Source organism: Panonychus citri, unplaced genomic scaffold (genome assembly GCF_014898815.1).
Source record: "Panonychus citri isolate SS breed McGregor unplaced genomic scaffold, ASM1489881v1 Contig00136, whole genome shotgun sequence".
NCBI lineage: Eukaryota > Metazoa > Arthropoda > Arachnida > Trombidiformes > Tetranychidae > Panonychus > Panonychus citri.
Window position 1 is genome coordinate 2,594,303 of NW_026515541.1, and position 19,663 is coordinate 2,613,965.

The 19,663-nt window shown below is 32.9% G+C and overlaps 6 protein-coding genes across 8 annotated transcripts; 2 read left to right on the top strand and 4 right to left on the bottom strand.

Moving 5' to 3' along the window:
- Nucleotides 1-320: 320 nt before the first annotated feature.
- LOC128392409 (uncharacterized) lies at nucleotides 321-4,623 on the top strand. Its single transcript, XM_053352436.1, has 2 exons — nucleotides 321-539; nucleotides 606-4,623. Exon 2 carries the CDS (start codon nucleotides 2,954-2,956, stop codon nucleotides 4,475-4,477), a length of 1,524 nt encoding a protein of 507 aa, XP_053208411.1. The 5' UTR covers nucleotides 321-539; nucleotides 606-2,953; the 3' UTR covers nucleotides 4,478-4,623.
- A 59-nt stretch (nucleotides 4,624-4,682) lies between these two features.
- Nucleotides 4,683-19,453, bottom strand: LOC128392406 (ankycorbin-like). Its single transcript, XM_053352432.1, has 4 exons — nucleotides 17,254-19,453; nucleotides 17,075-17,183; nucleotides 16,554-17,000; nucleotides 4,683-4,805 (listed from the first exon to the last, which is right to left on the bottom strand). The coding sequence occupies exons 1-3, from the start codon at nucleotides 19,129-19,131 to the stop codon at nucleotides 16,936-16,938; spliced, it is 2,052 nt and encodes a 683-aa protein (XP_053208407.1). The 5' UTR covers nucleotides 19,132-19,453; the 3' UTR covers nucleotides 4,683-4,805; nucleotides 16,554-16,935.
- Nucleotides 4,837-10,852, top strand: LOC128392408 (uncharacterized). Of its 3 annotated transcripts, none has more exons than XR_008325992.1 (5): nucleotides 4,837-4,958; nucleotides 5,025-6,086; nucleotides 6,155-8,561; nucleotides 8,745-8,840; nucleotides 8,907-10,649. XR_008325992.1 is itself a non-coding variant. In XM_053352435.1 (5 exons), exons 4-5 carry the CDS (start codon nucleotides 9,093-9,095, stop codon nucleotides 10,762-10,764), a joined length of 1,578 nt encoding a protein of 525 aa, XP_053208410.1. In that variant the 5' UTR covers nucleotides 5,728-6,086; nucleotides 6,155-8,561; nucleotides 8,745-8,840; nucleotides 8,907-9,092; the 3' UTR covers nucleotides 10,765-10,852. The 3 variants fall into 3 exon arrangements, 2 of the variants coding, with proteins under 2 accessions (XP_053208410.1, XP_053208409.1); XM_053352435.1 differs by lacking the exon at nucleotides 4,837-4,958 and adding an exon at nucleotides 10,744-10,852 and having other exon boundaries at nucleotides 5,728-6,086; XM_053352434.1 differs by lacking the exon at nucleotides 4,837-4,958 and adding an exon at nucleotides 10,744-10,852 and having other exon boundaries at nucleotides 5,729-6,086; nucleotides 6,214-8,561.
- Nucleotides 11,472-13,801, bottom strand: LOC128392407 (uncharacterized). The gene is made up of 3 exons (XM_053352433.1): nucleotides 11,975-13,801; nucleotides 11,800-11,902; nucleotides 11,472-11,727 (listed from the first exon to the last, which is right to left on the bottom strand). Exons 1-3 carry the CDS (start codon nucleotides 13,481-13,483, stop codon nucleotides 11,663-11,665), a joined length of 1,677 nt encoding a protein of 558 aa, XP_053208408.1. The 5' UTR covers nucleotides 13,484-13,801; the 3' UTR covers nucleotides 11,472-11,662.
- On the bottom strand, nucleotides 14,381-14,932 carry LOC128392509 (5-demethoxyubiquinone hydroxylase, mitochondrial-like). Its single transcript, XM_053352536.1, has one exon. It carries the CDS (start codon nucleotides 14,930-14,932, stop codon nucleotides 14,381-14,383), a length of 552 nt encoding a protein of 183 aa, XP_053208511.1.
- LOC128392412 (tRNA (uracil-5-)-methyltransferase homolog B-like) lies at nucleotides 14,968-16,547 on the bottom strand. Its single transcript, XM_053352438.1, has 2 exons — nucleotides 15,886-16,547; nucleotides 14,968-15,818 (listed from the first exon to the last, which is right to left on the bottom strand). Exons 1-2 carry the CDS (start codon nucleotides 16,528-16,530, stop codon nucleotides 15,150-15,152), a joined length of 1,314 nt encoding a protein of 437 aa, XP_053208413.1. The 5' UTR covers nucleotides 16,531-16,547; the 3' UTR covers nucleotides 14,968-15,149.
- Nucleotides 19,454-19,663: the final 210 nt, after the last annotated feature.

Here is a 19,663-nt window from a genome sequence, read left to right on the forward strand (position 1 = left end):
ATCCTAATGACGGGAAAAAATTACAATCAATTCTCATCGATCTGTTTGAGCCAATAAATAAACCGAAATCATTTTGATGGATAAAAGGATCTCCTCAATTTCATCCATTGGTCGAAAAGGTAAACAAGGAGAAACAAAGTTTTTTATTGCACCAGATGAGCAAAAAGAACTTCTTGGACAGAGCTGAACAAGAATTGAAATTAACTGAAAGTTGATCGACTAAACAAACTTACTAACTAATTAGAAGATAACAAAATTCAATTTACTTTCGATTAATCGTCGATTTTTGTCTTACTTTTCTTCGTGCGACAAAACATCGATTATGGGGAAGGAATTGATTGAAAATCGATTATTGGAACATCTTTTAATCGGTCAGCATCTAAGCGTTTTTTTAATAATAAGATTAATTTATTGAGTTTCCATTCCCTTTCAATATTGTTTTAAGATAATTTAGGTTTCTTATCAGCGTTATTTTCCTTTTGAATTGATCTCGATCCATAATAGAAATTAATCCAACCTCATGAAATCGACTCTGAAAGGTAAATAAACTAAAATGATTTTAACTTTTCGAAAAAAAATTTATTCTTTTTGTTTTTTATTTCAAGTGACAACAGACAATAAATTATAACAAACATTTGATTTCTTTACCATGGATCTTGGCCAGGAATCAACACCGTTTCTTTCATCAATCAAACAGGAAAAATTGTCACCAAATCGACGAGTGTCACTTATTAATTCTGTTTTTGTTCCGACTTCAAATGTTTCTACAAATTCACCATCAACATCAGATAATCAATTATCTTCTATTTCTAAAGCCCAGCCTGGTATTGGCCTCTCTTCGTCATCACTGTCTACACCCGTTTCTCCAATGGCGCTCGATAGCGCAAAACCAACTGATTCTCAATCATCTTCAACGTTAATTGTCGATCCTGGTTTACAGTTACAGTGTGACAAGTGTGAACACTTGCTCGAATCAAATAAGAGTCTCCTCAACAAGTTAAGTGAATTGGAAAGTAAACATGACGAGGAGATAAAAGAAATACATACAAGATACAAGACAGAAAAAGAATTTGACCAAAATCTATTGGAACATCGAGCTAATCTGGAAACTGTTACAAAAGAAGAGGAATTAAGATTGAAACTTGTAAAGTCCAATGAAGAGAATATCTCATTGAAACAAGAGAATATAAAACTTCTCAAAACTACACAATACAAGTCAAAATACAAATCGACAAGTACAATGAGCTAAAGGAATTATACGACAAAAAGATGGAAACATGTTCACCAATCGCCGATTTGGAAACCCTGAAGATCGTTCACAACAAGGAGATGAAAGAATTGGAAGAAAAATTAAAAAAAGAATATGAAAAAAAGCTAATGGACCAACGAGTTGATTTGGAGAAAAAGGCAAAATCTGAATTGGACCAACCAAGAAAAGAATTGACCATAGACACCGAAGCACAACCAAATTCAATCATCAGAGGTGACGAGGTGATGATTATCAATGAAATTTTCGCATCGCAATTAAACAAAAAGAAAACAAACAGTCTTTTTGGTCCGTATCGTGAACTCTCTCAGAAGAAACAAAAATTATCGATTCCATCTATTCAATCTTACGCTTCTACCGATGGGCCAAGAGGAAGTTTACCATCAATTGGAAGAGAATTGGTTGTATCAAATGATAAACTTGGTTACACCGAAATACCCGATGACCATTCTGCAGTTAGAATCTGTTCAATATGTCGATGGGTGGAAAAAATCTGCTATTCCAATTATGCAAAGCATTTCCTTGACAATCATAGTTCAGTTTTCTCAGGGAAAATGTCCTCCCTATTCAAAGAGCTCATTATGGATGATGAAATTTACTTTTCTTTGAAACATAAATACCGGAGAAATCAAATTTCTGATGAGCTGATCAACCTTAACTGCTACAGAATATCAAAAGGCTCCCTGATTGTTAGACTCTGTTCAATCTGCAAACATGTAGAACTTGCTAGAATAACATCATATTCAGTACATTTAAAAGAACACCAAGATGAATTAGAGATAACAGGAACTGTAGATTCAATTTATAAAATAGTAGTGATGAAGAAGAGTAAATATCGACAGCTGAAATCCAAAAGAAAACGGAAATATTGATTCCAAGGAGAAATTACTGCCCATTTCGTGAACCGCATTCTCGATATAACGATGGTTTTTTCGTGACATTTACAAAGCAGTTCTGTCCAAGTTTCCAATTGATGTGCCAACCAGTTCAGACTGCACTATTGCAGATATAATTTAAATAGCACTGATCTCCATCTTCTTTGACAATCATTTTGATCCAATTGATCCTAATGACGGGAAAAAGTTACAACCAATTCTCATCGATCTGTTTGAGCCAATAAATCAACCTGAATCACTTTAATGGGTATATTGGGGATCTCCTTGGACAGAGCTAAGGCAAAATAAAGTTAATTTACTAACTTAAAGTTTGACATTTTGTTTTATCAACTAAATAAACTAATTAAAAAATTAACTAAAAGATAACAACATTCAATTGAAAAACGATTGTCAATTTACTATATTTCGATATTTGTCTATTTCTTAGTCTAATATTTTTCTTTCGACAAAACATCGATTATGGCGAAGAATCGATTGAGAACCGATTATTGGGATATCTTAATATCGGTCGGCATTTAAGAGTTTTTTTGATTAGATTAATCAATTGAATTTTTTTCTCTGTGACAAATAAATTTAGTTGTTCTCATAAGCGTTATTTGGTTTTTCTATTCATCTTGTTTCATATTGAAAGCTAATAACTTAGAAATCATTTCAATCTCATCAAATCGACTCTTGAATAGTAAATTAGCTAAAATAATTTTAACCTTTCAATAAATCAATTCATTCTTTTGTTTTTTTATTTCAAGTGACAACAGACAATAAATTATAACAAACATTTGATTTCTTTACCATGGATCTTGGCCAGGAATCAACACCGTTTCTTTCATCAATCAAACAGGAAAAATTGTCACCAAATCGACGAGTGACGCTTGTTAACTATTCAATTGTTCCGACTTCAAATGTTTCTACAAATTCAATAGGAATATCATCACCATCAACATCAAACAATCAAAAAGCTGTTGCGTCTAAAGCCCAACCTGAAATTAGTCCCTCTTCACCGTCACCCGTTGCTGTGTCTAGTAAAAAGCCAACTGGTTCCCAATCATCTTCGCCAGTTTTCAATGTTGTTTCACAGTCACAGTGTGTCCGGTGTTCTCAATTATCTGATTTAAATAGGAATCTCCTCCAAAAGTTAAGCGAATCAAAATGTAAACATGACGAGGAGATGAAAGAATCAAGAAAGAAAATGGAGAAAGAATATGAACTAAAGCTATTGGAACACCGAACTAATCTGGAAACTGTTAAAAAAGAAGCAGAAAAGAAATTGGACTCACTTAATTTGGAATTAAGATTACAACTTGTAAAATCCAAGGAAGAGAATATCTCATTGCAACAAGAGAATTTAAAAATCATTAAAAACTCAGTACAAGCCGAGAAGTACAATGAGCTAAAGGAATTATACGACAAAAAGATGGAAACATGTTCACCAATCACCGATTTGGAAACCCTGAAGATCGTTCACAACAAGGAGATGAAAGAATTGGAAGAAAAATTAAAAAAAGAATATGAAAAAAAGCTAATGGACAAGCGATTTGATTTGGAGACAAAGGCAAAATCTAAATTGGACCAACTAAGAAAAGAACTGACGAAATTTTTGGATATTTCCATAGACACCAAAGCACAACCAGGAAAGGAAATTGACAAAGATGAAGAGGTGATGATTATCAATGAAAGTTTAGCATCGCAAACAAACAAAAAGAAGAAGAAAAACAGTTCTATTGGTCCTGATTGTGGACCCACTCAAAAGAAGCAAAAATTATCATCTTCATCTAATCAATCTCACGCTTCTACCGCTGTGCCAAGAGGAAGTTTACCATTAATTGAAAGAGAATTGGTTGAATCAAATGATAAACTTGGTTACACCGAAATACCTGATAACCATTCTGCTGTTAGAATCTGTTCAATATGTCGATGGGTGGAAAGAATCTGTCATTCCAACTACCCAAAGCACTTCCTTGATAGCCATAGGTCAGTTTTTTCAGAAGGAGAGGCAATATTGAGATCTCTATTCAAAGAGCTTATTCTAGACGATAAAATTTACCATAAGTTGAGAGATAAAAACAAAAGAGATCAAATTTCTGATGAACAAATCCAATTGAGCTGCTACAAAATATCGAAAAACTCTCTGATCGTTAAAATCTGTTCCGTTTGCCAATTTATAGAACCTGCTGGAAGATACACTAATATTTCGCATTTCAAGAATCATAAAGAAGCTGTGCAGATAGAAGGAGATGCAAATTCACTTTACAAAACAGTAGTGATGAAAAAGAGTAAGTTTGAACAATTAAAATCCGAAGGAAAATGGAAAAGTTAATTTCAAGGATAAACTATACTGTAACTCGTGTCCAGTTCGCAAAATGTATTCATTTAAAAACGGTGATATTTTCCGGAAATATTCGAGCCTTGTGTTTACCGTCGAGATACTCGAACTTGTCCAAATGCGCTTTTTTGGTCCGACATTTTCTGAATAACGGCTGCTTTTTCTGGATATTTACGACGTAGGGCCAACATTTGTCCAAAATAAATTCGATCAGCTCCTAATTCACCGGCATGATTAACACGGATAATTCTATCATACATTTGACTACGAACTCTTCCTAAATATCCTGCCATTGTTACGATAATTTAAACCATGTAAAAATCTATGTACACAGAAATATTAATACAAAATATTCGAACATTTTATCTTAATCACATTGATTGTCAATCTTTCTTTTTGGTGTGTGTTTGTCGAAAAGGTAAACAAAGATGAGCAAAGTTCCTTGTGTAAGGTTTAAGCAAATACACTTAAAAAGGTAAATTAAGAGAAAAAAGATTTTGAATTTTCCATTAATTAATCACTGGTTTTTGTTTTTTCTTAGATTAAGTGACAATCAGAAATCCGTGGTTGTAACAGTTTACTTTTTCTCACGGATTGTCCTTAGGAAATGACTCAGTTGTCCCTGTTGCCGCCACTAATTGATTTCTTTTTAATTTTATCCACAATTAGTCCATTATAATCCATTTTCATTGACCGAATGCTTTGGAAAAATGTTGGATTAACCTTTGGAAATTTATTTATAATCAATACCAATTTTATCACTTCAATGTTCACGTTATCACTAACACTGATCATTACTTTGGACAGAAAAGATCAATTAATGTCCTTACGGGACATTAACACAACGAGTAGTCCATTCGTTTGGGCTCAGCCCATCGGTCGTTTCTCTACAAGCCACTCGAAATATATATCAGTCTGACAAATTATTTAAATTTATTCATTATGATTTTCGTGATATAAAAATGTTCAGGGAAGTTCAACCAATGATTAATTCAATAAAATGATTTTAAAAATTTGATAATTTTTCTTTGGAGTGTGTTTATATTTGGCTAATGAAGAATTGAAGAGAAATAACTTGTTTAGAGAGAAAAGTTACTATTAATTCTGATTGATCTGTTCGAGCCAATAAACCAACCGGGATCACTCAAACAGGTATAAAAGGTCCATTGGTCTAAAAGATAAACAAGGATGAGTAAAGTTTTTTATTGTACAAGATGAGTAAAAAGAACTTCTTGTACTGAGCTAAAGAAGAATACAAATTAACATGACTACCTGAAAGTTGGTCGGTTTTACTAAACAAACTTATTAACTATTAATTTACTTGCGATTAATAGTCGATTTTTGGCCTTTACTTTTTCATTCGCCAAAACATCGATTATGGCGAAGAAATTGATTGAAAATCGATTATTGGACAGTTTTTAATCGGTCAGCGTTTAAGCGTTTTTTTAATTTGATTAATTTAATTGGAGGTCAACTTAAATGCCCGTTCAATATTGCTTTCTAGTTGAGACAATTTAGGTTTTCATCAGCGTTATTTTCCCATTGAATTCATCTCGTTCCAAATTGGAAATCAATCCAATCTCATGAAATCGACTCTGAAAAGGTAAATAAACTAAAATGATTTCAAATCTTCGATAAATTAATTCATTATTTTTGTTTTTTCATTTCAAGTGACAAAAGAAAATTAATAATAACAAACATTTACTTTCTTTACGATGGATCTTCACCAGGAATCAACACCGTTTCTTTCATCACTCAAACAGGAAAAATTGTCACCAAATCGACGAGTGTCGCTTGTTAATTCTCTCATTATTTCAACTTCAAATGCTTCTACAAACTCAAAAGAAATATCGACTTCATCATCATCAGATAATCAATTATCTTCTATTTCTGAAGCCCAACCTGATATTTGCCTCTTCTCATCATCACTGTCTACACCCGTTTCTCCAATAGCACTCGCTTGTGCAAAACCAACTGATTCTCAACCATCTTCCTCTTCAATTGTCGATTTTGGTTTACAGTTACAGTGTGACAAGTGTGAATTATTGCTCGAATTAAATAAGAGTCTTCTCAACAAGTTAAGTGAATTGGAAAGTAAACATGACGATGAGATAAAAGAAATGAGAGACAAGATAGAAAAAGAATGCGACCAAAAGCTATTGGAACATCGAGCATCTAATCTAGAGCCTGTTACAAAAGAAGAGGAATTAAGATTGAAACTTGTAAAGTCCAATGAAGAGAATATCTCATTGAAACAAGAAAATATAAAACTTCTCAAAAACTACACAATACAAGTCAAAATACAAATCGACAAGTACAATGAGCTAAAGGAGTTATACGACAGAAAGATGGAAACCCTGAAGATCGTTCACAACAAGGAGATGAAAGAATTGGAAGAAAAATTAAAAAAAGAATATGAAAAAAAGCTATTGGACCAACGAGTTGATTTGGAGAAAAAGGCAAAATCTAAATTGGACCAGCTAAGAAAAGAATTGACGAAATTTTTGGATATTTCCATAGACACCAAAGCACAACCAGAAAAGGAAATTGACAAAGATGAAGAGGTGATGATTATCAATGAAAGTTTTGCATCGCAATTAAACAGAAAGAAGGAAACAAACAATCCAACTGTTCCGGATTGTGAACCCGCTCAAAAGAAGCGAAAATTATCATCTTCATCTAGTCAATCTCAAGATTCTACCGATGGGCCAAGAGGAAGTTTATTATCAATTGAAAGAGAACTGATTGAATCAAATGATAAACTTGGTTACACCGAAATACCTGATAACCATTCTGCTGTTAGAATCTGTTCAATATGTCGATGGGTGGAAAGAATCTCTCATGCCAATTACTCAAGGCACTTTTTTGAAAAGCATAGTTCAGTTTCTTCAAAAGGAGAGACAATATTAGAATCTCGATTCCAAGAGCTTATTCTAGACGATAAAATGTACTTTAAATTGAGAGATAAAAACAAAAGAGTACAAATTTCTGATGAACAAATCAAATTGAGCTGCTACAAAATATCGAAAAACTCTCTGATCGTTAAAATCTGTTCCGTTTGCCAATCTATAGAACCTGCTAGAAGACACACTAATATTTCCCATTTCAATAAGCATAAAGATGCATTGCAGATAGAAGGAGATGCAAATTCACTTTACCGAACAGTAGTTATGAAAAAAAAGAAGTTTGAACAGTTAAAATCCGAAGGAAAATGGATAAGTTATAAATAATTTCAAAGATAAACTATACTGTGATTAGTGTTTAGTTCGCAAAATGTATTCTCTTAAAAACGGTGGTATTTTCAGGAGATACTCGAACTTGTCCAAATGAGTATTTTCTTATCCCACATTTTCTGAATAAGCCAGGCAGCCTTTTCTGGATATTTACGACATTTGTCCAAGGGCCAACATTTGTCCAAAACGATTTCGATCAGCTCCTAATTCACCGGCATGATTAACACGGATAATTCTATCATACATTTGACTACGAATGTCATCCATTGGTGATTAAGGTAAACAAAGATGAGCGAAATTCCCTAAAGATTGGCCTGCAAGTTTACATGAGACACAAATCACCTTGGAAACATCGGACACTCTTATGATCACATTAATTAACGACCCAGAGATTTTCACTTAATTACATCAAGTGATTTTCAATTGTAACATAAATGAATCTCCAATCACAATTAACAGCCAGATAATGATGAGACTATTTAGAAGCATCTTTTAATCACTATCACAACAAATTGATTTTCTATGTTATCACTAAAGAAGTGAAGAGTTTTCCTTATTAATTTCGATGATTCACAATTAAGAAAACTTGACAAAAAGATTAATCAAAAACATCGACCAACCATAAGATAAATTCAAAAGAGTCACAGGTTAACAGTTTTTGTCTCTGATCAAAATTATCTTTGATTCGATCAATCAAAACCATCGATTTTCAGTCTTTTTTCTTTCTTTTCATCGATCATGATTCATGATTGTCTCATAACCAATTAAAAGATTTTCCAATGATCATTAATCGATTTTATGAACAAATCAACTTAATTGTTTATAGAAAAGCCGAGAGTCAAAAGGTAAATAGAATTTTCATTTTGTTCTTTTTGTAGAAAATTTAATAATTCGATCTTCCAATAAATTCTGTTATTCTTTTCTATTCATCTTCCCATTGACTTCAATCTTTTTTTGGTTATTCTTTTTGTTAATTACTAATTATCTTTAATTTGTGGTCTTTTATTTGTATTTCTCTTACGCTTTAGATGTATTTTTTTTCAAAATTGAAAGTAACTTTCAAACGGTGAACATTTTCTAAGCCTTGTTCCTTGTGTAAGGTTTAAGCAAAAACACTTAAAAAGGTAAATTAAGAGAAAAAAGATGTTAAATTTTCCATTAATTAATCACTGGTTTTTGTTTTTTCTTAGATTAAGTGACAATCAGAAATCCGTGGTTGTAACAGTTTACTTTTTCTCATGGATTGTCCTTAGGAAATGACTCAGTTGTCCCTGTTACCGCCACTAATTGATGATTGTGTTAATTTATCTTCTACTTTAGTGTAAATTGCAGCAATAACATCATCAGACTTGATAAATCATAGTAATATTTGTAATATGTCTAAAACTCAACACTGTGTTGGCACCTCTTCATCATCTAGTGAATCTGCGATTAGAAGTACTCAATCCGATTCGCAATCTTGCTCGTCATCAGTGGGCAATCGTCTTGTCAGGTTTCGATGTTCTCAGTGTTCACATTCGTTTGAATCAAATAAGAGTCTTCTCCAAAAGTTAAGCGAATCAAAATGTAAACATGACGAGGAGATGAAAGAAACAAGAAAACAAATGGAGAAAGAATTTGCTCAAAAGCTATTGGAACATCGAGCTAATCTGGAAACTGTTAAAAAAGAAGCAGAAAAAAAATTGGACTCACTTAATTTGGAATTAAGATTGCAACTTGTAAAATCCAAGGAAGAGAATATCTCATTGCAACAAGAGAATTTAAAGATCACTAAAAACTCAGTACCAGTCGAAAAGTTCAACAAGCTAAAGGAATCATACGAGAAAAAGATTCATGAACATGAGCGTGAAATCCGATTAAAATTACAAAATAAAGAGTTTAGACCTGGAATTAAGATTCGGGATCAAGAAAGTCAAACTATGGAAAAAGTGTTTCCAATCAAAGATTTGGAATCTCTGAAAATCTCTCACAAAAAGGAATTGAAAGAGTTAAGAGACACATTAGAAAAAGAATATAAACAAAAGTTATCACAACAACGAAGTGATTTGGAAAAAGAGACCAGATTAAAATTGGACCAACTGAGAAAAGACCTGACCGAATATTTAATTGCCTCCATGGACAAAGAAAAAGCTCGATCAGAAAACGAGATTATTGTTGATGACGAGGTGACGATTATACATCAAAATTTAGTACAAAAATTACCAAAGAAGAGGGACAAAAGTGACCTGAGTGTTAAACACAATAAGAACAATAAGCAATCTAGTCGTTCGCACGTAAGCACAACTCAATCAAACAATTCTACAGATTCTGATCGTGAATCATCACTGAAGAAGAGAAAATTATCATCTAATACATCCGAGCAATTCCATCATTCCACCTCTGGTCCATCGAAATCCAACAAAACTGTTAAAAGTGCAAATTTATCCTCGTCAAGTGAAAAAAAATTGATTAAATCAAATGATAAACTTGATTACTACGAAATACCTGATAACCATTGTGCTGTTAGAATCTGTTCAACATGTCGATGGGTAGAAAAAATCTCTCAATCCAATTACCCAAAGCACTTCCTTGATAACCATAATTCAGTTTCTTTAGGAGTGAAAACATTAATCTCTCAATTCAAAGAGCTTATTCTAGACGATATAATCTACCTTTCGTTGAAAGATAAAAACAAAAGAGATCAAATTTCCGATCACCTTATCGATATTAATTGTTATAAAATACCTGAAGATTGTCTTTTCGTTAGGATCTGTTCCATTTGCGAATGGATAGAAACTACGCCAATACAAATTTATGTAACACATTTCAGGGAAAATCATGGCTCGTTGGTGACAGAGAAATCGAAAGATTTGAAATTCAAAATAGTAGTGATGGAAAAGAAAAAGTTCCAATTGTTGAAAGATAAATGGAAGCAAAAGGAATCAAATTCGCGAGTAAGAATTTATAATTATCCTTCAATTTTAGTGTGGTAAACGTAGAATGATCAAATTAAATCCAATTACTTATTTCTTCTTTTTCCAATTACAGAAAAAGGATTCTACGAAGTGATATTTCCCATGTGAAATGCTATCGAATCTGAAAACTCCAATGACTATTCTTAAATCCTCCACTAGATTGATTTTTGATAAACAAACAGGTAAAATTAACCTTAAATTGTGGAGCAATTGCTCTTTTTTTATAATAAAATTTCATTGTTAATTTTCTTTCTTTTCCATTCCAGAAACAAATCATAGAAAATGATAGAAATGTGGTCCTATCATTGATTGACAATTACGCAAACAGAGAGAAACATTGTAGAAAGTGGCTCGAGAATAATCTTTTCTCACACAAAATATACTCGATTACGAAGGAGTATCACAAAGAAAAACTATTAAAATGGAAAATAGTCGCTGTCGTTAAAGAATCGAAAGCTGCTGAGGAAAAAGAAGATAAATTTATTCGATGAAATAGTTGAGCGAAAAAAAATGCAAAGCGAAATTTACCAATCCAATGAATCCAATGATCCAAAAGTAAATAAAGAAATGATTAAGGCAATTAGTCAATTTCGCGACGATGAACATCATCATGACTGTGCCCTTGAACACGACGCTAAATTGGCTCCCGGTTATCAACTTCACTCAATAGACAAGACAAAAAAAACAAAAATCCAAAGATATATTAATATGGAGATATAATCATTGATCTCATAAAAATGACTCGATATTCTATTTGTAAATTTAGAAACAAGTTGATTAATAATTTGATTTCATTAAAAATTTCTCGTTATCATCATTTTATTGAATCGATAAAAGTTTCGTAAATTATTTTTTTATATTTATTGAGGTTGATTACTTGACATTTTTTAAAGATTAATTTCAACACCGTTAATTACTTCGTCGATTTGTTCACTTCCATACAACAGTTTGGAAGGAGCTTTAGAACGAGAACATCGAACTCCGGGACTTGGTTAAGTTAATTGAAACCTCAAAGATTTTCGCGTCTTCATGGGGACTTGGGACGATCTCTTTTTACCTGGTAGAAAAAAAGAGAAAAAGAAACATTGAAATGCCGACAAATTAAGTGAAAGTCAACGATGAATTTTACCTGTTTTTTGGTTACAAGAATTCGATTTATTTAAAGATTTGAGAATAGATTTCGGAGCACCTTCTTTCGAATTCTTTTCCGGGGTGGAATTATCGCTTCGTTTCTATGATTGGAAGAAGTACAGTATTCAACTTATTTACAATTCTTTCAATGATTAATCTTATAAAAAACTTACATTGGAAGCTATTTGGTATTGGCTCTTCCGTAATTGTAGATATTTCGATTTTTCTATAAGCACTATTTTAAATTGTAAAAAAATTGAACTTTTTATTTCCGTAGAGTTGTGATTATGCTTCCAATGTGCATGGAAACTGTTATTGTCGGTATTATTGGTCCATCGACAAATAGGACAGATAAGCATGAAACAATAGTTTTCGGGTATTCTGTAGCTGTCGATCTGTTCAGCGGAGATTTGACTTCTCGTGCTTTTGGTTTTTAAAGTATAGTAGATGGAATCAGGCATGATGGCCTTTTGGAAATTTGATTCTTTTGAAAGCGACTCATTGTGTGCTTTTTTAAAGTGATGCTTATAGTGTATGTTATGACTTTTTTCTACCCATCGACATATTGTACAGATTCTAACAGCACAATGATTATCAGGTATTTCGGTGTAACCAAGTTTATCATCTGATTCAACCAATTCTCTTCCAATTGATGGTAAACTTCCTCTTGGCCCATCGGTAGAAGCGTGAGATTGAATAGATGGAATCGATAATTTTTGTTTCTTCTGAGCGGGTTCACAATCCAGAACAATGGGATTGTTTGTTTCCTTCTTTCTGTTTGATTGCGATGCGAAACTTTCATTGATAATCATCACCTCTTCATCTTTGTCAATTTCCTTTTCTGGTTGTGCTTTGGTGTCTATGGAAATATCCAAAAATTTCGTCAATTCTTTTCTTAGTTGGTCCAATTTAGATTTTGCCTTTTTCTCCAAATCAATTTGTTGGTCCATTAGCTTTTTTTCATATTCTTTTTCTAATTTTTCTTCCAATCCTTTCATCTCCTTGTTGTGAACGATCTTCAGGGTTTCCAAATCGGCGATTGATGAACATGTTTCCATCTTTCTATCGTATAACTCCTTTAGCTTGTTGAACTTTTCGACTGATACTGAGTTTTTAAGAATTTTTAAATTTTCTTGTTGCAATGAGATATTCTCTTCCTTGGATTTTACAAGTTGCAATCTTAATTCCAAATTAAGTGCGTCCAATTTCTTTTCTGCTTCTTTTGTAATAGTTTCCAGATTAGCTCGATGTTCCAATAACTTTTGCTCAAATTCTCGCTTCATTTTCGTTCTTGATTCTTTCATCTCCTCGTCATGTTTACTTTGCAATTCACTTATCTTGCTGAAAAGACTCTTATTCAAATCAGAAAACTGTGAACATCTGACACACTTCGACTGTAAAACAACATTGAAAACTGGCGAAGATTGGAAACCAATTGGATTTGTACTAACAAAGCAGTTAGAAGCAGAAACGGGTGACGACGAAGAGGGACTAATTCCAGGCTGGGCTTCGGACACAACAGCTTTTTGATTACTTGATGTTGATGATATTCCTATTGAATTTGTAGAAACATTTGAAGTCGGAACAATGGAATAGTTAACAAGCGTCCCTCGTCGATTTGGTGACAATTTTTCCTGTTTGATTGATGAAAGAAACGGTGTTGATTCCTGGCCAAGATCCATGGTAAAGAAAGTAAATGTTTGTTATTATTAATTTTCTGTTCACTTGAAATAAAAAACAAAAGAATTAATTAATTTATTGAAAGGTTAAAATTATTTTAGCTAATTTACTATTCGATTTGATAAGAGTCGATTTGATGAGAATGAAATTTGGATTTTCAATAAGGAACGAAATCAATTAAAACGGAAAATAACACTGATAAGAAACCTCTTGGAAAAACTTAATCAAGTAAATAGTTGATCTTAAATGAAACAAAAAGAAAACAAGTCAATTGATTTTAAAGAAAATCCTTTTTAATCTTCCTTCAGGAACTTGGAGAGTATTTAAATTGATTAATCTACTCTTCCTACGTTAACTCTTTTTCTAAATTCAATTTACAATTTGTTTCTAATTGGCCGAAACTTTTTCTTTTGTTTTTTAAACTGACTAATAGTTTCGTCGGTTGACAATAAACCGTATAATAACCGTTAGTGAGCAAAGAAAACGTCTGATTTATGAGACAAGTGAACTCGAAATGGTTAATTTTGAGACAGTTAAAGTTTATTTATGACCGAAGATCAAACGGTCGTTTGGATGAAAAGAAAAAAAAAGTTTCCTTGGTCGAATTTCTCTTTTCACACTTTTCTGTGAGATTTCTTTCTATAGCAAACAAATGTGATCATTACCAATCAGTCGCTCAAATAAGATCATTGTATTCATCAAGCTCATTGAGTTAAATCACTTACAATAATCTGTAATAACATTTTAGTCAACAAAATGATTTCGATTTGAAAATTTATTCATTTGCTTGAAATAAATATGCAAATTTTTTCTAAATTTACAAATATCATAATCGACAAATTGTAATGAGATCTCTATTTCTAGAATTGCATTTTCTTTATCTTTAAACAATTAGAAAATTAAATTTTCTCCGCTACTTTAACAGCGACTTTACAAATGTTTTCTACCGCCGACGAGAGAAGTTGGTACCCGGGAGCCAATTTAGCGTCGTGTTCAAGGGCACAGTCGTGATGATGTTGTTCATCGTCTCGAAATTGACTAATTGTCTTGATCATATCTTCATTTACTTTTGGATCATCGGCCATCAATTCTCTTAATTGGCTATCGTAATGTTCAACAATCACTTTCTCGACAGCCTCTGTTACCGCCATCGCTGCATTTGGTCCTAAAAGAGCAGGAATAAAACCGAGACCAAAAGCACCGAATTGCCATATGGGTACTAAGACACTTTTTCGAGCCCTGTGTTTACCGGCGAGATACTCGAACTTGTCCAAATGCGCTTTTTCTTGATCCCACATTTTCTGAATGACGGCGGCCTTTTCTGGATATTTACGACGTAGGGCCAACATTTGTCCAAAATAAATTCGATCAGCTCCTAATTCACCGGCATGATTAACACGGATAATTCTATCATACATTTGACTACGAACTCTTCCTAAATATCCTGCCATTGTCACGATAATTTAAACCATGTAAAAATCTATGTACACAGAAATATTAATACAAAATATTAGAACATTTTATCTAAATCATATTGATTGTCAATCTTTCTCTTTGGTGTGTGATTGTGTATGAGGCTGGTAAAGAATTGATGAACAATGATTTGGATGGAGAAAGAAAATATTCAAAGTAATTAAAGTTTGTCCAATTGATCCTAAATTAGGATTCCTAATATCGGGAAAAAGTTACAATCAATTCACATCGATTGGTTTGGGGAAATAAATCAACCGGAATCGCTTTAACGGGTATAAAAGGATCTCCCTGGATGTCATCCATTGGTCGAAAAGGTAAACAAAGATGAGCAAAGTTCCTTAATGATTGACCTTCGGGCTTACATGAGACATAAATAATCTTGGACACATTGGACATTCTTCTGATCACATTGATTACCCCACTCGATAAACCACCAGATCCTGGGTTCATGATCATTACAAGATCATCTGAGTAAAGGTTTTCACTTATGTTCATCAAATGATCTTCGATTGTGCCATGAATGAATTTACAATTAGTAATGCTGTTAACTGAAGCGTTAATTGTTGCATCTATGATTGATTGTTCGCATGAATCGATCCCGATCACTTCTTTAACCATTGGTGCAACTTGTAAGGCCAATACACCAGAGCCACAACACATATCAAGAATTGTCATATTAGATTGAGGTTCAATCTCCTCGATTATCCGTTTATATAAAATTTCAGCGGCACTTTTGTTAATTTGGATAAAAGGTTCAGGGGTGATTCTAATTTTAACACCGTTAATTACTTCGTCGATGTGTTCACTTCCATACAACAATTTGAAAGGAGCTCTAGAATGAGTACAACGAACTCCGGGACAGGCCTAAGAAAAGAGATTCAGAAAAATTAGTCAACTTGAAGAAATTGATTGAGAAAATTGAGCTAATTACCTGAAAGTATAAAGAATTAAGATTAATACTTTTAGCAATCGGTGAGAAGAAGTTGATCAGTCGATTATGCTCATCTTCCAATTGATTAGATGATAAATTCTGTGGATGTAAAATAGCGATGCCCATAAGCTCATCGAAATCATTACTACGAACACAAAATCTTTTCCAATGTCCACCCTTGGAGAAATCAAGACAAACATCTAATGGTGATTGATTTCTCAAGTATTCTTGAAATTTACCAGCAAGAATTTGGTGACTATTTTTGACGATTTTAAATTTATCAGGAGGTGAACAGATTGGCAGTTGAAAAGATTTACCAATTTTTCCCAAAATAAAACCAACAGTTTTAGGATTCCCATCGGGTCCAGGCCAAATTGAGAAATCATCAGTATTCCGATATCCTTCAATCACAGGACTTGGTTCAATATTTTCCAACAAACAAGGTAATCCAGATTCATCAGGGGTAATAGACGAATTGATATCTTTCAATTTAATGGTGAGACTTTTTAAAATTGTACTTATCTTTTTTTGCTTTACAATTAGTTGCTTTGAATAATCAAGATGAGCAAGAGGAGTTAAACCTTTGGAATCTTTCAAAATGTTGTTAACTTTACCAGCCACACTTTTAATCACATTTCGATTCATAGTTAATCAAACAGTCAACTTACCAGAGATTTTAATCAAAAAGAGTAAACTAATTAAACAATCATCACAATTAAATAGAAAAGAAAATGATGTAACAATATAAGTCGCATTGACGAAAAACTGATTTTCATCAGCTGTTCATCCCAAGGGGTCGTCTCATTAGAAAAAGAATTTTTTTGCTCGATTAAAAAATTATAAGATTAAATTTTTTTTTTCTTCGCATTTTGTTGATGTAAAGTATTAATGTAAAAGAGGAGAAAAGTTTACACATGGAGAAATTAGAAAAGATTATTGAAGTTAAATAGATTTTTCAACTTCTTCTAGTGAAGAGATGTCGATGTGTTCACTTCCAAACAACAATTCGAAAGAAGCACTGGAATGAGAACAACGAACTCCGGGACTTGGTTAATTTAATTGAAACCTCAAAGATTTCCGACTCTTCATGGGGACTTGGGACGATCTCTTTTTACCTGGTGGAAAAAAAGAGAAAAAAAACATTGAAATGTCGACAAATAAAGTGAAAGTGATCAACGATGAATTTTACCTGTTCTTTGGCCACGAGAATCCGATTTATTTGAAGATTTGAGAATAGATTTCGGAGCACCTTCTTTCGAATTCTTTTCCGGGGTGGAATTATCGTTTTGAGGCTGTTTCTATGATTGGAGAAAGCATTATATTCAACTTATTTAGAATTCTTTCAATGATTAAAATATAAAAACTTACATCCGAAGCCATTTGGCATTGGCTCTTCTGTTCATCTCGTAATTGTAGATACTTCATGTTCTCCATAATCACGGTTTCAAATTCTAAATAAATTGAACTTTTTATTCTACTTGAGTTGTGATCATTTCTCCAATGTTTATGATAACGAGTACCGATCCATCGGCAAATACGACAAATCAACGCGAAGCAATAGTTTTTTGGAATTTTGTACTTGTCGATCTCTTGAGCAGAGATTTGACTTCTTGTGATTTTGTTTATCAAAGAAGGATAGATAGAATCGGGGACGATAGCGTTTTCGAAATTGACAATTTCTTCTTCTTTTGAAAGAGGTTCCCCGTGTGCACTCTTTAAGTGCTTAATGTAATTGAAGTTATGGATTTTTTCGCTCCACCGACATATTGAACAGATTCTAACAGCACAATGGTCATCGGGTATTTCGGTGTAACCAAGTTTATCATTTGATTCAAACAATTCTCTTCCAATTGATGGTAAACTTTCTTTTGGTCCATCGATAGCGTCAGATTGAATAGATGGAATCGATAATTTTTGTTTCTTCTGAGCGGGTTCACAATCAGGAACAGTGGGATTGTTTGTTTCCTTCTTTTCGTTTGATTGAGATGCGAAACTTTCATTGTTAATCATCACCTCATAATCTTCGTCAATTTCCTTCTCTGGTTGTGCTTCGGTGTCTATGGAAATATTCAAACATTTTGTTAATACTTTTCTTAGTTGGTCCAATTTAGATTTTGTCTTTTTCTCCAAATCTCGTTGGTCCAATAGTTTTTTTTCATATTCTTCTTTTAATTGTTCTTCCAATTCTTTCATCTCCTTGCTATGAGCGATCTTCAGGGTTTCGGTCAGTTCTTTTCTCAGTTGGTCCAATTTTAATCCGGTATCATTTTCCAAATCACTTCGTTGTTGCGATAATTTTTGTTTATATTCTTTTTCTAATGTGTCTCTCAATTCTTTCAATTCCATATTGTGAGAGATTTTCGGAGATTCCAAATCTTTGATTTGAAATACTTTTTCCATAGTTTGACTTTCTTGATCCCGAATCTTAATTCCAGGTCTAACCTCTTTATTTTGTAATTTCAATCGGATTTCAAGCTCATGTTCATGAATCTTTTTCTCGTATGATTCCTTTAGCTTGTTGAACTTTTCGACTTGTACTGAGTTTTTAATGATTTTTAAATTCTCTTGTTGCAATGAGATATTCTCTTCCTTGGATTTTACAAGTTGCAATCTTAATTCCAAATTAAGTGAGTCCAATTTCTTTTCTGCTTCTTTTTTAACAGTTTCCAGATTAGTTCGGTGTTCCAATAGCTTTAGTTCATATTCTTTCTCCATTTTCTTTCTTGATTCTTTCATCTCCTCGTCATATTTACATTTTGATTCGCTTAACTTTTGGAGAATATTCCTATTTAAATCAGATAATTGAGAACACCGGACACACGGTGACTGTGAAACAACATTGAAAACTGGCGAAGATGATTGGGGACCAGTTGGCTTTTTACTAGACGCATCAACGGGTGACGGCGAAAAGGGACTAATTCCAGGCTGGGCTTCGGACTCAACAGCTTTTTGATTGTTTGATGTTGACGATGGTGATGATGATATTCCTATTGAATTTGTAGAAGCAACTGAAGTCAGATCAGTTGTTTTTGCACTATTGAGTGTCATTGGAGAAACGGGTGTAGACAGTGATGACGAAGAGAGGCCAATACCAGGTTTGGCTTTGGAAATAGAAGATAATTGATTATCTGATGTTGATGGTGAATTTGTAGAAACATTTGAAGTCGGAACTTGTGACACTTGTGGTGACAATGTTTTTTGTTTGAGTGATGAAAGAAACGGAGTTGATTCCTGGTGAAGATCCATGGTAAAGAAAGTAAATGTTTGTTATAATTTATTTTCTGTTGTCACTTGAAATAAAAAAACAAAATAACGAATTAATTTATCGAAAAGTTGGAATTGTTTTGGTAATTTACTAGCCAAGAGTCGATATGATGAGCTTGATATGATTTTCAAAAGAAACAAGATCAATTAAAAAGGAAAATAACACTGATGAGAAACCTCGTGGAAAAACTTAATCAAGTAAATAGTTGATCTTAAATGAAACAAAAAGAAAACAAGTCAATTGATTTCCAGAGAAAATCCTTTTTAATCTTCCTCCAGGAACTTGGAGAGTATTTAAATTGATTAATCTACTCTTCCTACGTTAACTCTTTTTCTAAATCCAATTTACAATTTGTTTCTAATTGGCCGAAACTTTTTCTTTTGTTTTTTAAACTGACCAATAATTTCGTCGGTTGACAATAAATCGTTAGTGAGCAAAGAAAACGTCTGATTTATGAGACTAGTGAACTCGAAATGGTTAATTTTGAGACAGTTAAAGTTTATTTATGACCGA

Coding starts and splice junctions, on each gene's coding strand:
- LOC128392406 (XM_053352432.1), bottom strand. CDS start 19,131: ATGGATCTTCACCAGGAATCAACTCCGTTTCTTTCATCACTCAAACAA. Junction 17,184..17,253: donor AATGCCAAATGGCTTCGGAT/GTAAGTTTTTAT, acceptor CTCCAATCATAG/AAACAGCCTCAAAACGATAA. Junction 17,001..17,074: donor TTCTCGTGGCCAAAGAACAG/GTAAAATTCATC, acceptor TTTTTCCACCAG/GTAAAAAGAGATCGTCCCAA.
- LOC128392509 (XM_053352536.1), bottom strand. CDS start 14,932: ATGGCAGGATATTTAGGAAGAGTTCGTAGTCAAATGTATGATAGAATT.
- LOC128392408 (XM_053352435.1), top strand. CDS start 9,093: ATGTCTAAAACTCAACACTGTGTTGGCACCTCTTCATCATCTAGTGAA. Junction 10,650..10,743: donor AAAAGGAATCAAATTCGCGA/GTAAGAATTTAT, acceptor TTCCAATTACAG/AAAAAGGATTCTACGAAGTG.
- LOC128392409 (XM_053352436.1), top strand. CDS start 2,954: ATGGATCTTGGCCAGGAATCAACACCGTTTCTTTCATCAATCAAACAG.
- LOC128392407 (XM_053352433.1), bottom strand. CDS start 13,483: ATGGATCTTGGCCAGGAATCAACACCGTTTCTTTCATCAATCAAACAG. Junction 11,903..11,974: donor AATACCAAATAGCTTCCAAT/GTAAGTTTTTTA, acceptor TTCCAATCATAG/AAACGAAGCGATAATTCCAC. Junction 11,728..11,799: donor TTCTTGTAACCAAAAAACAG/GTAAAATTCATC, acceptor TTTTTCTACCAG/GTAAAAAGAGATCGTCCCAA.
- LOC128392412 (XM_053352438.1), bottom strand. CDS start 16,530: ATGAATCGAAATGTGATTAAAAGTGTGGCTGGTAAAGTTAACAACATT. Junction 15,819..15,885: donor TTAATTCTTTATACTTTCAG/GTAATTAGCTCA, acceptor CTCTTTTCTTAG/GCCTGTCCCGGAGTTCGTTG.